The following is a 24817-nucleotide window of genomic DNA, read 5'->3' as shown; positions in this document are numbered from 1 at the left end:
ACAGAGCTGACTGAATGGCTCAGTGATTTAGGTTTCTGGGTGCAGAGCTAGAGGTTGGGAGTTTGATTCCCCACAGATGGCCTTGGGCGAGCTGCACAGCCCCAGGGCATCCCCAGAAGAAGAAAATAGTAAAGAATTACTGAGTACTCTCTGCCTGGAAAACTCTGAAAAGGGTACATTATAAGTCATAATTGACGTAGTGGCACACCGATATTATTATTAGTAACAACGGAGACTTAAAGAGGGAAAACAATAATTAAGATTTTAAAAGCACAACACCTTAAAGGTCAGGATGTGAGGTTTGCAGAAATATGATGTGGAGCACTAGGTGTATGTCCGTCAGATCCTCTTTAGTTATTAGTGTATACACGGTATACAGATGACTGGAATCCTGTGGCTTAGCACAGGAAGTTGGAATTAGAATAGATCCACTGAATCAGTGCAATTTCTGGGGGGGGGGGGTTGACTCATCAGATCCCCACTGATTCCACAGACCTGCTCTAGTTGCCACTTACTAGGCTAAGCAACAGGATTCAAGCCAATAAGATGCCATATTGGATATTAGGCATTATTGATTTGCTTTCTATATCTGTATTATAGAATTTTAAAAATATAACTTCCTATACCCTTTATTAAACTCAACTGCAATAAAGTCCTTGATAGATGTCGGATTTGATCCTGTTGGTGATGTGCTGAGCCACTGGAGGAGTTAAAGCTCGTGGTGGTGATAATGGATGCAACATACAGAAGAGTTGACTTGATGAATCCCCATTGATTCAATGGGCCCACTGTAGAGCAATGTATACTGCACTACACAACAGGGTTTCAGCTATTATCAGACTAGATCAGGGTAGTAAGTGGTGGTGGTGGACTTTTTTAGAAATAAAGAACTTAGGCCCTATGGGGCTGACCCTCATTTCTGGGGTATTTTTTTCCCCCAGGAACAGTTTTGGACTTCTGCAAAACTTACAGCTTCCCTAAGCTTGTGAATACCTCCCTCTCTTATGTCTGGCTGGTTCTGTGTTAGCTATCCGATGGTGGAAGAAATGAGATTACCATCGGCATGTCTGATTCTAGGAGAAGTGCACAAGCATTTGATGGATATATTTAGAAAACCAAAAGATGTGAGAAAAGGGGAGTGAGTGATGGCTGCTTCTTGCTGAAATTTGCATACAACAAGTGTGTCTTTTGATTCAATAAGAGTTTCAAAACAAACCAAGTTAAGGAGGTAGCACAAGGACTGTACGACCGCATCTCCCCACCTGCGCCAAATCTTTCTATCCAGGGTGGAATTTGTGACATTTGCTAGTTTTTTTCAGAGCCAAATGGAGTGTGGAGCTCCTTTTTTCTCCCCTCTCCCCCATTAATCCCAAACAAAGATAAAACAGCTTGGAACTTGGCTTTGTTTCCCAAGAGAACAAAGCAAATCTTCCACGCAAAACCCTACGAAGTTGCGCAGTTGAGTGTCTGTGCTATTAAAAACAAACCACATGTGGAACTAAAAACAATCCATATGTGGAAACAAAAAAAAAAAGGCCAGCAGAGAGTTTTTCCTTGCCATTTAATCAGTCTTTGGACCTCTCAGAATGCACTGTAAAAAAATCCTTAGGTTTTTTCCCCCTCTCTCTTCTATAACATAATAAGGCTATTATATTAAGAATAGCATTATTAATATTAATAAGGTGTAGCTATTATACAATTTCCGTCATGTTCAAAAGAGCAGCAGATGTTGAGATTGTGGGATAACAGCAGGATATGAAATAAATTCATCTCCTAAACACGCACTTTTCCCGCACTGGTACCTAGGGGAAATATATTATAATTAAAAGGTTCCCAGGCCTCAGGTTTGGCCTAGAGACTCAGTTTTTGGGGCTCATTCTCTAAGTTTGAGGGCTTGGATCTGAAATCTCAAAAAAATGGAGTAAAAAGGTAGAGGTAAAGGTTCCCCTTGACAATTTGTCCAGTCGTGTCCGATTCTAGGGGGCGGTGCTCATCTCCGTTTCCAACCCATAGAGCCAGCATTTATCTGAAGACAATCTTCCATGGTCACGTGACCAGCGCGACTAGACATGGAAGGCCATTACCTTCCCACCGTGGTGGTCCCTATTTATCTACTCACATTTTTGGCAGTGCTAAAAATTGTAATTGATTTTAGGACTCAGTGCTGAGTGGCTATCCCCTCTCCCAGGAAAGGCACACAAAGCCATCTTTTTTATTCAAATGGAGTTGGATTTCAGAGTGTGGCCAGTGGCATCAGAGATGACCATGGAAGACCATGCCCTTGCAGACATAGGGGTCAGCCGATGAAGATGATGATGCCAGCTTCACCCATTTGTATTTTCCCCCAGCCACTTAAGAAGAGAGGCTGCATTATTTTAATTTTATTTTTATTTTGATGCCTCCTTGCCTCCTGCATCACCCCCTTTGCTGTTTGGAATTCATTGCTTATTGCTCGGAGTGCCCCTTTCAGGGCGGAAAACGCAATTAATAAGCTGTGGCCATAAACAAACACGTCAGGGGTTTGCAATTCCAAAAATTCTCCTCTTCCCTGTCATTAAGAGGGTGTCTTGCTACGCTGCGTGCTCTCGGATCCTGTTGGGCATGGAAACAGAGACATGAATCCTCCGAACACTGCATTCCTGAAGTATCTGTCAAGGCAAATCAGTATCAGGCATCTATACATAGAAAGACTATGTTAAGGCTCTTTACCAAGCTTTGACAGGAAACCAGTGACATGATAAACCCACCCATGCTTAACACTGGTCACCTTCTCTTCCATGACCTTTTCATCAGAATAGGGGACTGTCCAGGAGATAACTGGCAGGGATGGGTGAGAAAGATCCCCCTTCTCAGAGCCTGGAAAAATTACTTTCCTGGATGCAGCTCCAAGGGCCCTGCTGATGGATGGATTCCAGAGGGTTTAGCCCCCAAATTTAACATAACAAATTCCGTTCTTTCTCACCATTGCTGCTTGCCTACTTACTATCGGCCAGGGTAAGCAGGCTGGATAGATAGCTCAGTGGTTTAGGTCTCTGGCTGTGGAGTCAGAGGTTGCGAGTTCGATTCCCCCCACTCTGTGCCTCCTGGGAGAAGAGCCAGCCTGGGTAGCCTTGGGCCAGCTGCACAGTCCCAAGGCGACCCCTAGAGGAAGGGAAGGGTAAAACCACTTCTGAGTGCTCTCTAGACGGCTAAAAAGGTCGCCATAAGTTAGAATTGACTTGACAGCACAGAGATTTGTGCTCTTCCTTAGAAATTCAACGCATTCCAACAATGTGCAGTTTTAGAGTGTAGTGTAAGCGGATCGAGAGATGCACCAGGACTCAAGAGGCTTGGATTAAAATCCCTGCTCTGCCATAGAAACTCACTAGAGAGGTCACGTTGATGAAACCACCCCTTAAATATCTCAGGTACCTTGAAAACCCTACCAGGGTCACCATAAATCAGAAACAACTTGACATCACAGAACACACATCCTCCCACACAACTGGTGCAGGGGACTAACAATCAGGTAGGGACGTAGAGCGATTGGTCCTGCAGCTGTTTTGGACTACAATGCCCATAAACTCACACAACCGGCAAGGCAGAGAGATGAAGTAGAAATCATCTGGAAGATCAAAGGTTCCCCCACTGCTGCAGTAAGGGGCAATCATCAAGCACTTATCTATTGCATGCATGTATTCTGCAAGCATTTGGCTCTCCTCTTTTATGCTTCATCATCACAACATTTCTGTGAAGTAGATTGACCAGCCCAAGGGTCTCCCGGGGAGCTTCGTGGCTTAGGGGAGATTGGAACTTGAATCTCCAAAATTCCCTTCCAACGTTCGTAACTGTTCCGCCATGCAAGAGTCTTCCCTTAAGATGATCTGGAAGCAGGTGATGAAATAGATTTTGCCAGAGACCCTGGGCAGCCACTGACAGTCAAGTTCGACAATTGAACCAGACTTTGGTGGACCAACATACCAGCGCTTGGAAGAACGAGGCTAGCTGCAGGACCTAGGAGTTGTAGTACAAAGAAGTAACTTTTCCCAGCACTGAGTAGTGTCTCAGATAAAGCAGGTTCCCTAGCTATAGTTACATTCACATCCTGCTCACAGCTTCCCAGAAGTATCTTCTTGGCTATTGTGGATGCAGAATGGAAGATGCTTTCCATGTTAATAGTGATGCAGTTCAATGGTGTACCGTAGGACCCCGTATCTGTGGGGGATCAGCTCCAAGACTGCCCCCTGCAGATGCTGAAAAAATATGGATTATAGTGAACACTGTTATACAGTACAGTGGTGCCTCGCTTAACGAGCACACCGTATAACGACAAATCTGCATAGCAATCCCTTTTTCGGGATCGCTAATGCGGAGGCATACCGACGGTCGCAATGGGCAAAACTCGCATAGTGACGATCGGTAAGCGTTTCGCTTGCCGATCTTCGCTTTGCGATGCCCGCGGACCAGCTGTTAGGCTGTTCCAAAATGGCCGCCGGAAGCCCCGAAATGGCCGCGTGCAGCGTTTTCGCGCCCTCCCCTCGCTTACCGAGGGCGCGAAAATGGCTGCCGCTATGGAGGAAACTTCGCTGAATGGTAAGTTTAGGGCCCATTGGAACGCATTAAACGATGTTTAATGTGTTCAAATGGGTTTTTACGTTCCGTTTAGCGATGTTTTCACATAGCGAGGGTTAATCTGGAACGGATTAACCTCGCTATGCGAGGCACCACTGTACTAGCAAGTCCTATACAGTACATACGTAGCAATGCCTCTGGCTCCCTCTAGTGGCCACTTCTAATAACTTCATCATTAAAATATATTATGCATTTGGGATTTTTCTTCCAATGTTTTTAATATTTTCAGACCATGGATGAGTGAATCAGCAGGTGCTGTTCCAGAGGATAAGGGGGATTCTATTGTACTGCTCTTGGAGAAATCAGTTTCACCTCCTGTCGCTTTGAAGACTGTAGCTAGGCTCACGAGGGAAGAGACAAGTTTGAGGAGGGGTGTCAGAAGACATCACAGTCTCTGCTCATCAGAAAATCCTGGGGCTTTGACTCTGAGAAACCCCTGGTTGCACTACAGCACTGAATGGAGTCTTCACATTTCAGGCAAACGCGCATTTGTTAGGTGCAGGGAATTTACTCCTGCAGCAAGCTCATCAAAATGGAATTTTAGAGGCCCTTTGCAAACCTCAGAAATGTTTTATTCTAGGACAGTGGTTCCCAACCTTGGGCCCCCCAAATGTTCTTGGATTGAAGCTCCCGGAAATCTGGGCCAGCACAGCACGTAGTGAAGGCTTCTGGGAGTATTGATTCAAGAACATTGGGGGACTCAAGGTTGGGAGCGACAGTTCTACTAGATCTTCCCCTTGCGCAATCCAGCAGGATAGGTCATGTACGTTCTAGTTGAACTAGTTACTGGCACAGCGTTGCGCGAACCTCCCGGGCTCCCCTCCCCAGCTTCTCTAATTACGACGGTGTTCAATTGGCTATAAACAGGGCTTCAGAGGTCACATGCCAAAGCCTCCGCTTTCCTGCCTTGGCTGCATCATTTACTGTACGGATTCCACCGGCATTATTTGGTTGGTTGCTCTGGCAGGAGGACCTCAGCACCGCGCGCCGTGATTCCGTCTCTGCTGCCAGTTGCTTTGCAGACTTAATAGCTGAAATGTCATAGACTTTATTAATCAGACTGCATTCTTTGCTAATTGAGGGACATAGTTTCGGAGTTGAAATTTTTTTTAATACTTCACTGAACTCGGGAATGATCCTTGGTGGAAACCAAATATGGGAGGCGGATAGTTCTTGTTTGCTTCAAGGCCAGCCACCTCTGCGCTGCTTATGACATTATTATTTTTCCCCCCTTCTCCTTTGCTCCTTCCTGACGATGATGATTGGTGACATTTTTATCCCGGCCTTTGTCTGAACGATTCAAGGTCAACATGGTGTGGTCGGCTTGGGACTTCCGAGATCCTTGTTGAGCCCCGTGAAGCTCTCTGGATGACCTTGGGCCAGTGGCTTTGCCTCCCCGCCTGACTACCCCACAGGTTGTTGGGAGTATCAAGGGGGAGAAGGAGAGCCATGTATTAGAGGAAAAGTGGAGTAGAAACATAATAAATCAATCAATAAGGTACTATATACAGTGCATCATATAATGGCTAAAATCTAGTTAGGAAAAACCACAGTTATGTGCTGTTTTCCCCCTTCTGGATTGCTGTTCATCCCACAAACAAGCAAACACCCGAGCACATGGCTGCTTCCCTAAGCCAAGAAAGCAGAAAAGTGCAATGGTGGGTCAACAGCTCAAGTAGGATTGCTGACACCACTGCCAAAGTACTCCGTGCAAATCCAACAGGACTCCAGTCCTGTGAAGTAGGATAAGCCAGGAAGCCATGAGTCCGGTTCAAGCTTCCATCTCTGCACCAAGTTGTGTACTGAGGTCATCTAAACTTATACAACAAGAAGGCTTATGAGTCACAATGCTGGTGCTTCACCATCTGCCTTGTACAAAAGGCCCACCAGCTGCACGCCAAAATGCCAAGAGCATTAGTCTGGTTCAAGCTTCACAAGCTTCATGGCTAAGTAGGAGGGTTGTCAGGTTTTAGAGCAATTGTGGAAGTCACAAAATGTGCTGTTCTGGTTCTTTGTTCAAGGAGACGTTTAGGGTGAGCAGCCCAGGATGAGAAGATACTTTGTTTTCTGTTTGTGAGCCAGGTTAAAAGCCTGGGGTCCCTTTTCCATCCATCTCCAGCTGGAGTCAGGGCTTACTTGGGTTCACATGTGCATGGTTGAAAATGGCACAAAGGACTCCAGTGCATGCATCCATAGTTGTCTCATCAATTTCATCCCCTCGCTCCTGGCATTTTGGCATGCAGCTGGTGGGCCTTTTGTACAAGGCAGACGGTGAAGCACCAGCACTGCAACTCATAAGCCTTCTTGTTGCATACGTTTAGATGACCTCAGTACACAGCCTGGTGCAGAGACTCTTTCTTGCCTTTGTGACATAATAATGGTCCACCTCTAGGTTTCAGGGTTTGATATTGAAATTTCAGAAAATGAGATGTTGCAGACCTGTCAACTTTACATGGAAATTTAAGCCCAGATCTTTCCACTCCTAGGGGAACATGTGAGCTATAATACCATGCTGGCTCTTTTAAGCAAACAGGTAAAAACAGCTTATAAGTGACTTGCTGAAGGACGAATGGAAAGTTATAGGTTTGAGCCCTAGGATCTGGTCATGCTCGTTAAAGCTGATTAATTAATTTATTTAAAATATTTATGCTTCGCCTTTCTTCCCAAGAGCACCCAAGACAGCCTACAATATAAAAACAAATACTGAAAGCTAAAGTTATTGCTATATATATATAAGCCATTTAAAAACTAGCCCATAAAAGCCATTTAAAACTCTTCTAAAACTGTACTAAAGCCAAACAAAAAATGCAGCCTTATTTTTTGCAAATCCCTTCAAGGTTTGGATTAGACAAAAGGCAGCAAAAAGATTTATGAATGGGGCGAGAGGCTTCCAGGAAGGAATGGAGGGACTTTTCTTGTGGTGTTGATTTGGAAACAATCTCAATTCTATTAAGTGGCATTTACTTCTAAGGTACAGAGTCCATGCCTTGAACAGTGGAGAGGTATGGGATCCTTCAAGAAATAATTCTGTGTACCTTGAAACAAATTCGGTGGGCAGAAGAGTATAATATCTGACACGCTAAATTGTGTCCCTGTAGGAATTTGAACTCAGCCGATAAAGGTTGCTTGAGGGCCAGCCTTACCATTGAGCAGAGTGAGGCAGCCACTTCAGACAGCATATTACAAAAACAGCACCTTGTTACCTGTTGTTGTTGTTGTTGATATTGTTGTTGTGTGCCGTCAAGTTACCTCTGACTTATGGCGTCCCCATGAATCCCCAAAATGCCTGTCCTCAACTACCCTCCTCAGTTCTTGAAAACTCAAGCCTGTGGCTTCCCTTAGGGAGCCAGGCCATCTCGATTTTGGTTTTTCCTCTTTTCCTGCTGCCTTCCACTTTTCCTGACATTATTGTCTTTTCCAGAGAATCCTGCCTTCTTATGATATGCTCAGAGTAGGACAGCCTCCATTTCAACATTTATGCTTCCAGAGATGGTTCAGGCTTGATTTGCTCTAGGAACCACTCGTTCATCTTTCTAGCAATCCAGGGTATCCAGAAAGCTCTCCTCCAGCCCCATATTTCATATGAACTGAAGCCTCTGTGCTGCAAGGTCAGAAGACCTGCAGTCGTAAGATTGAATCCACGCAACGGAGGGAGCCCCTGTCACTTGTCCCAGCTCCTGCCAACCTAGCAGTTTGAAAGCATGCACAATGCAAAAATGCGAGTAGATAAATAGGTACCACCTCGGTGGGAAGGTAAACAGCTAGCCACGTGACCACGGGGGATTGTCTGCAGACAAACGCTAGCTCTATGGGTTGGAAACGGAGATGAGCACCGCCGCCTAGAGTCGGACACGACTGGACAAATTGTCAAGGGGAATCTTTACCTTTTTGCTGTTTATTACTGTCCATCAGACAGCCACATGTTTTGGGGGCCAACCCATATATTAGAAGTAACACATTACAAGTAACAATGTTCTGTACCACATTCCGTCACAGGTTTGGTTTTGTTTTACAAAATACCACAACTGCCAGTGATTGCACTGCTGTTGTTATTGTCGTTTTGCAAAATGAACATAACGAAGAGGAAGAGCATGGTTTTGATCTGAATCTTTAACATTGACTTGTTTCTTCCAAAGTTTTTGGTTTGGGGGATTGGGAGCAGGGGGAGCATTGATGCATTTTTTTAAAGTGCAATTTTAAAAACCCTAAAAGGAAAGGAAAGGAAATTCTAAAAGGTAAAGGTTCCCCTTGACAATTTTTGTCCAGTCGTGTTCGACTCTAGGGGCGGTGCTCATCCCCGTTTCCAAGCCATAGAGCCAGTGTTTTGTCTGAAGACAATCTTCCGTGGTCACATGGCCAGTGCGACTTAAACACAGAATGCTGTTACCTTCCCACCGAAGTGGTCCCTATTTATCTACTCGCATTTTTACATGCTTTCAAACCGCTAGGTTGGCTAGAGCTGGGACAAGCGACGGGCGCTCACTCCATCACGTGGATTCGATCTTACGACTGCTGGTCTTCTGACCCTGCAGCACAGGCTTCTGCGGTTTAGCCCGCAGCGCCACCACGTCCCCAGACAAAGGAAATTCTACCACACCTCAAATCTGAATGGGAAGTAGGGTTCTCTACTCTCACACATCTCTGTCTCCTTCCAGCACCAAGGCGTATACCTCTCTCAGCCTAAGGGTAGCACTGTCCCTGCAGAAGGCTGCAGCAAGCCTATGAGAATATCTTTCACTGATTTTCATCAGTGGAGCATCTCACCCAGGGTCCTCTGCTCTGAATGGCAGAAGCACTTAATGGCCTCAAGCAGAGACATTTTTCTTGCATCTGTTTTTTTTTTTTAAACCAAATCATTCTTCCAGGGATCAGCTCTACTCTTAGGCAGACTGTTAAGGAAATCCATACTCCCCGGACCTCAGAAAACACCTACAGCCCCTTTGACAACCCCAATTAAAAGGATCAGCTGGCTGATAATGAAAGAGGTGCTGCAGAAAATATGAGGAGGGTGGACAAGACAGACTGACCTTTAACCTGCTGAAAGAGAAGTTATTGTTTTCTTTGTTAGAGGCAGGATACCTGTCAGTCTCCATGTGACAAGGCAGTGCAATACCTCTCTCCACTGGCCAGGTGAGTTGGAGCTGATGGAAATTCACATTCCCCATTGGTACTGTATTTTTCTTCTTCTCCAGTTGTGGTTGTCTTGAGTAACCAATGGTTAAACACCTGTCTCCACAATATTATGAGTATGGCCATTTAATTCTCTGACAGTACTCCTGTGCCCTGTGATAGCTTTCCAGGCGAAACTCTGCCTACCGCCTTATCTCAATCTTACCAAAGTAAAACTCTGCTTCTTTCTGCCCTGTATAAACGACAAATTGGTTCCGACTTCTCAGTACAGACCGAGCCTTGTAAGGGAGTTAACACCCGACCTCCAGATTTTAACTATGTTAAAAGCCGATGGTTTTTGCCTCTTAAAACAGGATGGTAAGAGGAAGGGACATCGAGGAAGGACAAAAGATGTTTCTTGTTGTTGGAAACAAGTGGACCTGGAAGCACCAGAAGTAGCACCCTCCTGGCCTCCAAACACAGTGACAGAAAATCAAACAGGTCTAGTAGGTTTTTAAAGAAAACTCCACAGAAGCCTGATACACCTGTTTGATCAGAGGCAAAGGCAGGAGGAGTATAAATAACGACTGTTGCAAAGCATCTATGATTCTCTCCCCCAAGGAACACTGGTCTGAGCCTTTGGCTGTTATGGGGAGGTCTGAATTAATTGGTTCCATCCCTTCCTCTGATCCGCCCCCCCTTTCCACTTTCTTCATGGATTTGAACCGGGCGTCCGGTCTCCACCACCAAGTTCTTGCAACTTAATTAAAAGGCGAAGAACGGCGGAAATGGGCGAGTATATATATATTTTTGGGGGTGGGTGGGTGGCAGGCTTTATACACGTGACAGATCAAAGAGAAGAAGAAAAAACATTCCGTGCACCCCTGCAGCTTTTCCCCACCCTCAACTCTTCTTTCATGTCAATTATTCTTATTTAAAAAAAAATAAGACAAATGGGGGTGGAGATCAAAGGGGGGGGGTGTCTGTAGGCGGTCTCTCTCCCCCTCCCCTCCTCAAGCCAGCAAATTACAAACATCTCCCCGGGCTGACTTAAAAGGTGGTAGCCTGCTTTCCCCTCTCTTCCACCCACCCACCTCTCTTTTTTTTTTTACACTCACACATGGCCACAATTTGCAAATCAAAGCGTTTCCTTCCCTTCCAGATCCTCTCTCTCTCTCCCCCCCCCCACTATCCACCAAGCCGCTGGAAAAACAAAAACAGCCTGACATGTCTGGACAAGCCAAACACAAACCCCCCCACCCCACCCTGCCGCTGACCAGACCCGCGACCCCAAATCCCTCTTTAACGTGCCATCACACACACACACACGCGATCGCACCCCCAGCTCGTCCCGATCCCGTATTTATATAATAATTCTCGCCAGCGCCGTCATCCTCAAACCGATCCCCCCCCCCAAGCCCGATCCCTTCCCATCACGCAGGGGAGAGAGAGTTCAGAGTTATGAGAGGGTGGGGGGGGGCTTGTTTTTCTCGCTTTCTTCCTCCCCCCCCCCCAAGATCTGAGATGAAGGGGCCAGACAGATCCCGACGACCCCCCCCAAAAAATAACATCTCCCTCCGGCGGGCGCGATCTCCCCACACCTCCCTCCCTCTCTCCCCCCCCACGGTTTTTTTTTTTTTTTTTACCTTGGCTTCTGCCCCCCAAAAGCCCAGCGCCGCCGAGGCGGCCACCAGCGTCGTCGCTGTCAAGAGGGGCAATCCGGGGGCTCTCCGGGGCAAAGCCAGAGTTTTCCCCATCTTTGGGCTGCGCGATCGGCGGGTGGCTTCTTGCTGTTTGGTGCTTGGCTTGGTTGGACGAGGTTTGGGGGGGGGAATAAGAGAGAGGGAGAGAGAGAGAGAGAGAGGGAGGGAGACCAAGCAAAAGCAGCTGTTCTTAATACCTTTCCTCCTCTCCCTCTTTCTCCAGCTTTGGGTCCTCCTCCCTCCCTCTCTCTCTTTTGGCTCGCTGTCTTTCCCCCTTTTCCTCCTCCCTCTCTCCCTCCCTCCTCTTCTCCGGGTGTCCTCTCCCACCCCCACCCCCCTCCCAAGGGTGTATCACCTGCAACCCTAGGATCGGGGGGGGGGGGTCTCCTCGCTGCCACCAGGTTGGGGTGTCCCTGACAGCTATGGGCAGCAATAGGGAGTTTTCTCCCCTCCTTTTTCAAAAACTCCCCTTTATCCTCCAAGGAAGATCGTGAAGGCATCTTTTACTCCTCATCCCATATAAAAGCCCCCCCTCCCGCTTTTTGCTCCATTTCACTCTTTTGCACAACTGGCCTGTCTGGAAAAGCCACCCCTTCGCAACAATCCTTATTCTCTGTTTAAAGAGAAAAAGCACGTACAGAGAGAGAGCGAGAGAGAGTGAGAGAGAGTGAGAGAGAGCATCCCAATTCTCATCTATATCTAGCAAATGGTGCTGGCTGGATAATTGAGCGGTTTAGGCATCGGGCTGTGAGTTCGATTCCTCACTGTGCCTCCCAAGAAAAGAGCCAGCCTGGGTGGCCTTGGGGCAGCTGCACAGTCCTCGGGCACCCCGGAAGGAAGGGAATAGTAAACCACTCTTCGATATTCTCTACCTGGAAAACCCTAGAAAACGGGTTGTCATAAATCAGAAATGCCTTGACAGCCCATGATGCCCAGCTTCGGTTGCGTTGCTTACGATCAAGAAACGGAAGGTCTCCTATTCCTTGTTTTTTGGTGTGTCTTATTGGCAAGGCCGGCTCTACCGACAGACAGATGGAAGCAGCAGACCCTGGGAGACGACAGGAATGGAGTCGATTAGAAAGTGATGTGCTGCACAATTTTTCTTGTGCTAAACATCTGCCTCCAGATGTCATGAACCGACTAGTTGCTACTGTTGAATAAAAATCAGAACAGCAGAACTTCTGGACATGGGGTGGAAGAGGACAAGATATGCTGTTCCTCAGGCAGCGTAACATGATGGGCTGCTCCCGACAAAATGAGGAAATTCCCAAGGCTCTTAAAGAGCTTGTGGCACTGGTCTACTTTTGTCATATATGAAGGTAAATTAAAATAAAAAATTCCTGGCCCCTCGAGTCTCTCAATCCACAGCCTGCCGCAAGTATGAGGAAAATGTATTTAAAATATCCCCCCCTTTTCTTTCTCCTTAAAAAGGACCCCAGGTGCCGACATCATTAAAAGACCCTATTTTAAAGCCAGAAAAAGTAAGTATAGAGATATTTAAAAGGAATCAAATACCACACTAAAAATGGTGAACAAAATCAACACCAAACACAGATCCCGAGCAACAAGGCATGATTCATTTTTTGAAAACCCAGTCAGGGAGCCAGTCGCTTGCCTGAAGAGAAAGGTCTTCACCTGCTTGTGGAAGGACAGCAAAGACGGGGCTAGCCTGGACTCCAGTGGGAGGGAGTTCCAAAGTCTGGGGGCAGCCACAGAGAAGGCCCTGTCCTGTGTCCCCACCAAACACCCCTCTGAAGGCAGTGGGACTGAGAGAAAGCCTCCCCCTCCTTCAGTGGTCTTAATACCCAGGAAGGCTCATAAAGGAAGATGGAATCCTTGAGATAGAGAAGAGGCAGCACTATAATGTGGATTCTTGTGCACTTTGGGGGACACACATCACCAAAAAAGATCACAAAGATCTGCATAAAGTTCATCGGCATCTATATATTGCCTATTGATAATAATGAATAGGAATACAATCCCTGGTTCACATCCTACAGCCCTCCAGATGTTTTGGATGTAAAGTTCCACCCAGCATGGCCCGTGATCACACATTCTGGACATTCTGGGCCAAAAACACATGGCATTCTTTGTGCAGAATATTTCAGGATTATGGAGAAGACTGCGAGGCGTCTGATCTCATTGATGGGCCAAGCGTGGCTCTACAGACTACGGTCCCCATCAGCCCCTACTGGCATGGGAGTTGCAGTTCAATAGTATCTGGAATGATGGACTTCACCCCGGGAAGGCTGGTGACTCCAATGTCATGGGGACACTGAATTTGTACTAGGTTTTTAGCCTAAATTTTACAAGAATTATTCAAGGGACAGGACCTATTTGAGGAGGACAGGTCTCAGCACCTTGGATAGCTCCTCCAAAGTTCAGGCTGAAGCCTAAAGCCGACTCCCTGCCCCACGTAAATCAGAGTAGCCAGCCCCCCCCCCACTGATTTGCCCACCTCTCGGGCAGATGAAGATAACAACAACTGTGTTTGCATCGTACAGCAAGACGTCTGGAAATACTGGGCCTTGTGGAAGACGGGTTTGCAATTTGGGCCTTACTGCATTCATTTATTATATCATCTTAGAACTTCATAGCTGGAAGGGACCCTATGGATCATCAAGTCCAGCCCCTTTCAAAGAGGCACAGTGGGGGAACCGAACTCCCAACCTCTGGCTCCACAGCTAGGGACCTAAACCACGGAGCTATCCAGCAGTTCATCCATCCATCCATTGATTCCACTATTTGTACCCTGCTTTCCCCCCCACACCCCGAGAGGACCCAAGGCAGCTTAGTTTTAAAAACAGCAGTGTTAAAAAACTATAAAAATTGCAGTAAATTATTCCAATATTAAAACAGCAATTGAACAAACGTCATATTAAACCTATTGCAATAAAAGCAGTTCAGAAACAATTGAAAAACCCAATAATAAAAAGCAACAACATTCTTCTTTTTTTAAAAAAAACCAAACTAGGCAGTTAGTGATGGGAACTTCCCTGAAGAGACAGGTCTTCACCTGCTGGTGGAGGGACAGCAAAGAAGGGAACAGTTTAGCTTCCTGTGGAAGGGAGTTCCACAGCTTGGGAGCAGCTACAGAGAAGTCCTATCATGTCTAGACCAAATACATTTCAGCAAGAAAAACATGCTGGATGGACCTCCACTGCCCAACACAGGGTTATACCACAAATTGTCTTCTCGAACTCAGAACCCTCTAGGGATGTTGGACTACAATTCCTATTAGCTGGCTGTAGAATGGTGGTGATTGTAGTCAGACAATTCTGAAAGATGCCAGAAGGCTGTTGTCCAGCATGATAGGAAATATCCACTAGTGCAGCACCTCATAGCCTTCAAGCTTTGTGAGATATAAACCAGTCTAGTGTCGGCGTCACTCTTCAAAGACGCTGGAAGCTGACACGAGTTATTCTGAGGTCCATCTCTCTGGGGCACCTCCCTTTAAAACTGTTGCCTCTGTTGGTGCAAACATTTATAGGGAAAATAATGTGTTGATTCTGTATTTCTCGCTGGCGTATTCCACCCCAGGGACGGCATGACCGTTAGACCAAGGCAGATATCTCAGGTGGAAATTGGTGGGACTGATCAGGAGAGACAGCAAAAAATTGAGAGCCAGCTTGTCCGATGTCCCTTGATCTGGTCTGTGGTCTTCAAGCGGGCCCTTCTCATTTCTCAGAAAAATGTCTTAGGCCGCTCTGTAATCTTAAAAAGGTGCCAGAGAGGAGGAAATATAGCAGATTAGCAAAGAGATTTGATGGGAATGGGGGGAGATTACACTGGTCACTAGTTTTAATATTACATTTATTTAATTGCTTTATAATGCTGCAATCATTTATTGTATTTTTGTAGCTTTGAATATTGCCTGTTTTAATAGGGTAAGCCGCCTTTGGTCCTCCTGAGGAGAAAGGTGGGGTACACATAATAAAAGGAATGAATAAATGGATAAAGTGAAGGCCCAAGGAGCGAACCCGTTTCTCCATAAGGTTTAGTCCTGTTGCACAATTTTGAATTTTTAGTTCTGTTCCTCTAGTGGTGCAGCAGAAGTACAGGGATTCACAGAGCAGAATAGCTTCAAGTTTCCCCCAGTGTAGTCCACCCCTTTCCCCCCATTAACTGAGACTTACACTCTCAATAACTCACACTGAGACATCAGTAGGAGAAAGAATAAAAGGTTTCACTACTTACAGATCAAACAGCAAACTGACATACATGACTGCTTCCAACAACAGACTTTAACAGACTCTAGAAAAGGAAAAAGCACTCAGCAGAGAGGCAAGGTTCTCTATGAATTCAGAGCCAGGAGGTTAGAGCTGGATAGATTGACAGACACCCCAGCCCAGATACGTCCCTCCCTGCTAAAACTACTAAAGGCAGCATGCGGGTTGCAAAAACCCCAACAAGGACTTCCAAAAATCTTGCTGTCTGAAACAGACACACTAGCTCTTATCTTCATCTTCTCTACAAATGGGCAAAGCAACAGGGTCCGGCTTGGATCCTGCATGAAATGTCATTTTGTCTTCTTCAGTTTGCCCTATTTCCCCCGGAGGGCTGTTGTTCCAGAAGCACCTTACTTGTCATGCGACAGCAGCTTTGACAGAACACAGAACCTCTGCTGGAGTTCGTAATCTTTCAAAGAGAAGTGGAAACGTGGCTTGCTTTTTCAGCGCTCCCGGTGAAATCCTGCTGCGATTGTCAATATTAATACAAACTGAGCTTGGGGCGAAGGGGGGAGGAAATCCACCTGACAAGGAATTCTAAAGGATAACAGCAGCCGCCCTCGTACCACACAAAGTTTTAAACAAGAGTCTTAATCTGACAGTTGTAAGAGCTTCCAACTAGGGGGGTTCAAATCCTTAGGATGCGATTCCGGGGAGAATCTCAGACAAGCGACTAAGAGGATTGGAATAAGTTGGCAAGCAAACACCAAGAATCCATGGAGAAAATATGCAGCTTTTAAAAACGGCCTTGTATATACATGTAGTTCCATGTCATTCCACTCTAAGAGGCCCAATGCAGTAGATTTATCCACAAATGCTCACACTGAAATATAAGTCTTTAAGAGCCCACGATGCTTCTGTGCTTGGGTATTTTTTTTCCTTTCCTTTTCCTTTTTCATTTGGTTTTGTCTGGATTAGCTTCCCAAAACCTCGTTCTCCTTCAGGATCCTTTAGCTCCTTTTTTTTTTTTTTTTTTTTTTGCTTTCTTTTCCGGAGGTCATCTTAGTACAGCCACCCATAATCCCTTCAAGAAAATGCCAATTTTGCTGCCCTACCGAAAGGGAGGGTTTTTGAGCAGCCGGCCCTGACCCAAGCAAGGCCTGCGGTGTTTCTCCCTCCACTTAAGCTGCCAAACAGACCCAGTTTCACCTCTCCAGCAATTCTTTCCTCCTGCTGGGTTTTATTGTTCCCAAGGATTTGAAAACTAATAAGTCAAGGACTTTATTTTTGGTGGTGGGGGGGCGGAGAGGCACAAAAATATATTCTTGCAAGGTTAAAGGATTCTTGTTTACAAAAGCAGTGGGTTTTTATGGGGTTCTGCTCTGAAAAGTGATGTAGTGGAACAAGGGCTGGAAAGATCAAAGCACAAGAAGTCTTTGATTAGGAGACACCATTACCTTATCCATAGGATCCTTCCAGCTCTGCAGTTCTAAAATGATGATGATGATGATGACTCCTTCCCCACCACCCCCATTCCAAGCTCCTGTTGGAAGGGGCAGATTTACCAAGCCAGGATGTTTCGGTACATACTATCTCTGCTCCATTCTGAAGGATTTTGGATTGATGCTGTCTCAACTCAAGCGTGCAATTAAGATCTGTTCACCTTACAAAAGGCAGCCTCCTAATAATGATGAGAACTAGAAGTGGTTTGCTGGTACAGATCGATGCAGCTACCTGAGTTTTTTGTTGTTGTTGTTGTTTTTTACTCTCCATGTGGGCATGGCTGGGGGCCCTGACCTGATGAATCTATGCAGCTCATGTATCATGAATACATGATGAATACCACCTTCTGACTTCTTATAGGATCTTTCTATAAAACCATTGCATGGGATTGCCGTTCTGATCGAACATGCTGGCCGTATGACAAAACAGGAGCAACTCTTTGAAATGTGACTGGACCATTAAAAGTTCTAATTCAATCCCATTTCCACAACTCTTGGATTTCAATTTACTGTACATTATTTAATTAACCACAGCTGGTTTTTTAAATTTACCAGTTATCAAACTCTCCTTCCAGCAGAGTGGCCTATGTACGGTTATTCCCTGTTAACTTCACAACAACCCTAAGAGGCAAAAGACAGCTAGCGGTGCGTAATCCAAGTTGTGGCTGAGCGCAGAGTTGGACCCTGGTCTCCTTGATCCAAACCCAGGTCTTCCATTCCCCCGCCAGCTGAGTCATGCTGCCTTGTAGCTGTGTGGATGCTGACGATGCACAAAGTTCATAACAATGGGTTTCCAAACTAAGGTCACCCAGGTGTTCTTGGGCTGCAGTTCCTAGAAGCCTTCAACACCTACTTGTGCCAGCCGGGGTTTCTGGGAGTTGTAGTAAAAGAACCCCTGAGCTATCCAAGGCTGGGAACGACTAGTTTGTGGCATTACACCGAAGGCAGAGCTTGGAGACCAGCTTTTGAGACAAGTGAATATACAGTAATGACATCCTAATAGCTCAGTGGTTTGTTTGTGGCCACAGAGCCATTAGTTGGAGTTCAATTCCTCACCATACTTCCTGGGAGAAGAGCCAGCCTGGGTAGCCTTGGGCAAGCTGCACAGTCCCTGGGCGCCCCTCAGAGGAAGAGAATGGTAAACCACTTCTGAGTATTCTCTACCTAGTAAATCCTGTAAACAGTCACCATAAACCAGAATTGACTTGATGGAACATTATTATAATTAAAGCCATCTATAACTGGTGGTGTCATCATTATATTCATTATTTTCAAGAGTAACTATCTGAACCCTGAATAGTCACTCTTGGTTCTTCCAAAGAGTAGAGATGGAAGATTTGAGATTAGGGTTTTATTGATAACTAGGGTGATGTTGGATTCCCCATGTGGTATAGTGGATAGAGTGATGGACTCAGACAGTGTTTGAATCCCTTCTTAGCCACGGAAACTCACTGGGGGTGTGGAACTGGTAAAACCACCACTTAAATATCTCACTTACCTTGAAAGCCCCATTAGGATCGCTTTAAGTTGGTTCCGGCTTGATGGCACAGTACATACAAATAGAGAGATATTGCTATACATTTATCAGCTGCTTAAAACATTATTGCAAAAGGCATTATACACCTACTAGTCTCTGCTCTGTACAAAACTGGCTTTAATAAACAGACACTTGAGCATCTTATCATCCAGGAAAGGACGGTCACTTGACTGAATCAGAAACCATTCCTCACACAATGTCCTACCGTGATTGTAAAATGAAATCTGAATCCATACTCCAAATTTTTGGCAAACTTATCTAAATCACAGTTTTTTAAGGTTGCTAAGGATGTGTCTGGATTATGAAATTACAGCTTTTTTTTTTGGACAGGCATCTAATTTATGAATAAATGTTTCCAGTCAAGATGGTATAGTATCTTTAGTAAATTCAGTTTTGTATTTATGTTAGCAATAGGCTGCAGGATATAGAACACAGTCTAAATGTTTAAGGGGAAAAAACCAAAGTAAAATCATTGTCGTCACGTGCATGATCATAACAGGTGATTAAATCATTATGATAATTGTGATAAGCTATTATAATTAGTTGTCACATCAGGTAGAAGTGACCACACAGCCAGCGAGATTTCATGGGTGCAGGCATAATGGCAATTTATTACATGCATCTCAACAAATGTAGCATTAGAGGACAGAAGCAAAGAATAAATTGCTGGAGTAAATTAAGATGCTTTCACTGTAATCGTGGAAGTAAAGATGAATAGAACTGCACTACTGTTGGGGAGGTCAGTGAGCTAAGGGTTTTGCTACAGAGCCAGAAATGGGGAGTTCGATTCCCCCACTGTGTGCCTCCTGGGAGAAGAGCCAGCCTGGGTAGCCTTGGGCCAGCTGCACAGTCCCAGGGCTCCCCCTAGAGGAAGAGAATGGGATACCACTTCTGAGTAATCACTACCTGGGAAACCCTGGAAAGGGTTGCCATTAAGTCAGAAGGTGGCTGGATAGCTCAGTGAGTTAGGCCTCTGAAGCCAGAGGTAAGGAGTTCAATTCTCCCACTGTTCCTCCTGATAGAAAAGCCAGCCCATGTGGCCTTGGGCAAGCTGCACAGTCCCAGATGCCCCGCAGTATACATGGATGGTAAAACTTGAGTACTCACTATGCAGAAAACCCTGGAAAAGGTTACCATAATTCGGAATTGACATGATGGCACACAATTATTATTAATATTGCACATGCCGACATAGTCAAAATATTCTGCCTATCAATACTGTATAAGAAAGATAAATGCTATATCTTGGAATGAGACAGCGATGTGTGTGTGTTACATGCCATCAAGTTGATTTTTGACTTACAGCAGCCCTTGTAGGGTTTCCCGAGGGATGTGAGATACAGAAGGGGTAGTTTTATCATGGTTACTCCCTAGTAAGTTTCCATAACTGAGTCAGGATTTGAACCCAAGTCTCCAGAGTCTCAGTGCAACACACTTATCAATACACTGCACTGGATCTTCCAAGGCATGGAAAGAACCTTTTAAATTAAAAAGCAGGGCATAAGATGCTCTGTTTCTACTTTGGTGCATCAATAGGTGTAGTAAGAGGGCTTCAATAAAGCCCTTCTAAGCTTGAATCGTATATGGGCTTTTAACTTAACTTAAAGCATTATTTTCTTTATATAGTACTGCACTACAATGAAGCAAAAGGATAGTCCTTTCCATTTAATACATGTTTTAGGGTATGCTGTCCTCTGTTAAATGTGCTTCATTCTAAATGTTTTTCATCTGGTGTATCCCTTGAATCGGCAACATGGATTAGAATGTCAAAACATTAACCCTATTCAAAACAGTGAACAGACCCACTTTTTTACCTGCCTTTAATGACTCAGCCTGTGACAGCAACAGAAGGGTGATCAAAACAGGGTAAGGGTTAATCACAACCTGCCCTCTCTAATTCTGCACAAACAGCCTCCTGCTTTTGTACATCGGGGGTCAGTCTGGGTCATGTCCAGCTTGTTTTCTTTCCCTATTAAAAGAAAGAAAGAAAGAAAGTTAAGGTTCTGTTCCCAGGATTTAGAGCTAACTTCAAAGCCATCGTAAGATGGGCAAAACAATCATATTAGGTAGCAGTGTGACAGTTTCATTCCCGCTGTACTTTAGAATTGACTTTCCCCTCCTCCTCCTTTGCCCTAGCAAAGCAATCTCTTTCCACCAAAATGTTTGACCTTGAAACTGTTGGAGATTTGTTTGCAACCTTGCATGCTGTCTGTGCTTCTCGTTTGAGACAGACTTTTATGAGCTGGGGTGACTGTTCATCTATACGAAAAAAAACGGTGTTTCTTTCCAGCTTTTGAAATTCAAAGAAAACCCCCAATTATTTCCTGAGCGCTCTTTCCCTCTATTTCCTGGGCGGTTGGCAGTTTGTTTGCTGTTGATCTGTTCGGTCAGTTGCTAAATACGTGTGCAGTAAAGAAAGCAGATCTACAACTCTGCATTTTCAAGCAACTGTAAGTAAATAAGTGTTCTTCTTTCTCCTACAAATGTACTTGTGCTGAGTAGGGTTGTTGAGCACAAGACATTTTGGAGGTTGCTCATTTGTAGGGTCATGCTAAGTTGGAGGTGACTTAACAACATGCAACAATAACAAGGGCCAGATGAACAGCATCCAAGAACACAGAAGGAACAAACAAGTAGAATCTCGCCAAGATGGCAAAAGGTATGGAAAACAAGCCTCGTGAAGAACATTTGAGGAGGTTGGGTATCTTGAGCTTGGAGAAGACTGAGCTATGGTAGGAGAGCCATAGGTCAAATGTTTGAAGACCCCTCATGTAGAAGGTAGGAAAAGCTTGTTTTTTTCTGGCTCCAGAGAACAGGAGTCAAACCAAAGGATCCAAACTCTAACAAAGATTTCATCGAAAATAAGAGCTGCTTGACCATGGAATGGGCTGTCTCAGAAGATGATGATAATGATGAACTTTCCTCCATTGGAGAGTTCCCACAAGGAATGCTTTAGCAGTGAAGTTTCTGGTTCAGCAGAAGTTGAGACTTCATGATCATAGATTCTCTTCTAGCTCGATCATTCTAAGTCGACTGTACTAAGGGATGGGAACTACTGTACAGCGTTATTCTGGAGAGGAATCAAAAGGGGACATCATACACCTGTGTTTCAGGCAGGCATTTCCAAGGTTATGGAACAGCCAGGGAGGAAATATGAGATCTTACAATGGAGCAGAAGACCTTTAAAGTGACCAGGAGAGAAGGTAACACAGATTATGCCAGAGGAATGATTTGGTGGGTTGAAGGTCATCGCGGTTTTAGTGGTGATGGGCAGTTCAGATCAAGGTAATGGAAGAAAGCGCTGACTGGATAGCGCAATAATTTAGGTTTCTGGCTGCAGAGCCAGTGGTTGGGAGTTTGATTCCCCGCTGTGCCTCCTGGGAGGACAGCCAACCTGTGTAACCTTGGGAAAGCTGCATATTCCCAGGGCACCCCTACAAGAAGGGAATGATAAACCACTTGTGAGCATCCACTTCAAAAAAAAAAAAAAAAAAACCCTGAAAAGGGTTGACATTGGTCAGAATCAACTTGATGGCACACAATACATACATGTAATGGAAGGAAATGTTAAACCAAGCAATTCCAGAGGCTCTTCATAAAAATAATGGGTTCTACCACTGGGTGACATCACTCCTTTACGCTTATTTTCTCTGTGTTCTGTATTCCATGAGAGATGTGTGCAGATTTGTGGTTATTTGCATTATAACTCCCAGAAATCCCTAGAAAACATGGCTGCCTGGGGGATTCCGGGATCAGTAAGTCGAAAAACACAAAACTACACACCTCTATTCCAAAGGTTCTCAGATGTTGTTGAACTTCAACACCAAGAAGCCCCAGCTATCAGGGACCATCAAAAACATCCTGAGTCAAGGCTGGGAACCACTGACTTATTCTTTGGGACTCTTATACTTTCTGAGGCTGCAGTTCGACATACATTTACCTTGGAATAACGCCCAGAGAACTCCGTAAGTCATTATGTCATAACTTTTACCTTTCATTAAATAAGTTTTCGAGCTTCGTGGAGTTCAGTGAGGAGACGATTACATGATCATATGCGTGTTTACTCAAAAGTCTCCCCCTGCCATCAACGGGGGCTTAAAAGGACTTAACATCCAACTGATCTGTGCCCTTTGTCTCCAATTAAAGGGGTAAAAAAATATCTTTGACAATGAAGTGTAAATATAATCCAAAACCACTCATGTGGAAAGCTAGCCACCAACTGGCTTCCTGAGTAATGTGGGAGGTCCCACTTTACATTTGCCTCATTTGGGTAACGAGGAGCCCCAGAGCAAAAGTATGCCTGAGGTGTAGGACAAACACCGACCCACCCATTTTCCATATGGAAGAGGGAAATAAGCTGGATCTGGACATCCACCATTCTTGAAGGCTACAGCTGGTTTAAGCTCTGCAGTGTGTCTGTGCATGGAAGCACATGTGTGTGTGCATTGTGTGAGTGAAACACAACACTCTCTACACAACAGTCTCTACTAAGACCTCGTTTTGCTGCCTCAAGGCATCCTAAATGGTCAGGGTAATATAATGGGTGTTGACCTATAAAGCTTAGAGGTTATGATCTATAAAGCCCTCTACAGCAGTGGTCCCCAACCTTGGGCCTCCAGATGTTCTTGGACTTGAACTCCCAGAAATCCTGGCCAGCAGAGGTGATGGTGAAGGCTTCTGGGAGTTGTAGTCTAAGAACATCTGGAGGTCCAAGGTTGGGGACCACTGCTTTGCAGCTTGAAGACAGGCTTCTCAAAGGACCACAATCCCTCTGATCTCTGAGATATTTGGAGCAAAGCCTTCTCTTGGTCCCATCCCAGGCATATTTCGTAAGGATGCAAGACAGGGTATTTTTGGTGACGGCTTGCAATCTATGGAATTCCCTGCTTCATGAAGCCAGGTTGGCCTCTGTCTTACAGTCCTTCCTCCGGCAGGTCAGAGTCTTCAATTTTAAGCTGGCTTTTAACCCCTGGATCTTGCAGGACTGCTTTTTAAACTTCTATTATTTTAAATCGTGAGCCCCCTTCACTTGTCCCAGCTCCTGCCAACCTAGCAGTTCGAAAGCATGCAAAACGCAAAAATGCGAGTGGATAAATAGGTATCACCTCGGTGGGAAGGTAACGGCGTTCCGTGTCTAGTTGCGCTGGCCATGTGACCACAGAAACTGTCTTCGGACAAAATGCTCGCTCTATGGCTTGGAAACGGAGATGAGCACCAAGCCCTAGAGTCAGACACGACTGGACTAAATGTCAAGGGCAACCTTTACCTTTACCTTTAACTTCTTGTGGTCTCATATATGCAGTTAAAAATTTGTTATAAGCTGCCTTGTGTTCCTTTATTGGCAGAATGATAGGATATACTGTAAAAGAAGTAATTAAATAAATACAAATACTCCCTCTGCTTATTTACGAACTCCGTAATTTCAACTAAAAATAACTGGGAACCCCATGTCACCCTATGCTAAAACATTTCATATTCCTGGAGATGCAAGAAAAATTATTTTAGAGACAAGTGCTGCTCTCTAGTGGACACATTCTGTACAGCCTCACTAGTACAAAGCGAAAAATGTACAGGAATACAAGTCAAAGCTGTTGCTATAAATGAGACACACAGTTTGAAGGGCCAGATATGGGGGTACTATTGAATGAGGCTAAATTATCAATTGTTTAGTTTTACTACTGTGCTTTTCTGATCGCAAAGTATTTACAGTTAGATTTTTCTATCTCCAGTACCAAAATATCTCAGGTCATCATCAACACAGGTTCTTCTTGTTTCTTTTCTATTCAGTCCTGTGTCGTGTTTTCTACTGGATTCATACCTTAGATTAGCATAACCTGTCCTACGACACAGTTTATTCCACCCTGTAATTATTAATTAAAGAGGGAGGGAACCCACTGAAACTTTAAAAGAAGAGATGAACTCCAGTGTGCTAAAGACTGACTTATTTGGGTTGGGAAAGGGTTAGGCTTAGGGTTAAGGTAAAGGTTACCCTTGACAATTTTTGTCCAGTTGTGTCTGACTCTAGGGCGTGGTGCTCATCCCCGTTTCCAAGCCATAGAGCCAGTGTTTTGTCCGAAGACAATCTTCTGTGGTCACATGGCCAGTGCGACTTAGACACGGAATGCTGTTACCTTCCCACCGAGGTGGTCCGTATTTATCTACTTGCATTTGCATGCTTTCGAACCA

General features: G+C 45.0%; 1 protein-coding gene across 1 annotated transcript in view; it reads right to left on the bottom strand.

Moving 5' to 3' along the window:
- The window catches only part of LOC110087916 (uncharacterized), a 36139-nt gene extending 24402 nt beyond the window's left edge, over window positions 1-11737 (bottom strand). The window contains exon 1 of the mRNA XM_072983660.2: window positions 11367-11737. Within this exon, the coding sequence (XP_072839761.2) occupies window positions 11367-11477 (111 nt within the window). The 5' untranslated portion in view covers window positions 11478-11737. The remainder of the gene's footprint in view (window positions 1-11366) is intronic.
- Window positions 11738-24817: the final 13080 nt, after the last annotated feature.

This window comes from Pogona vitticeps, chromosome 14 (genome assembly GCF_051106095.1).
Source record: "Pogona vitticeps strain Pit_001003342236 chromosome 14, PviZW2.1, whole genome shotgun sequence".
Taxonomy (NCBI): domain Eukaryota; kingdom Metazoa; phylum Chordata; class Lepidosauria; order Squamata; family Agamidae; genus Pogona; species Pogona vitticeps.
This window is presented reverse-complemented; position numbering and strand designations above follow the sequence as displayed.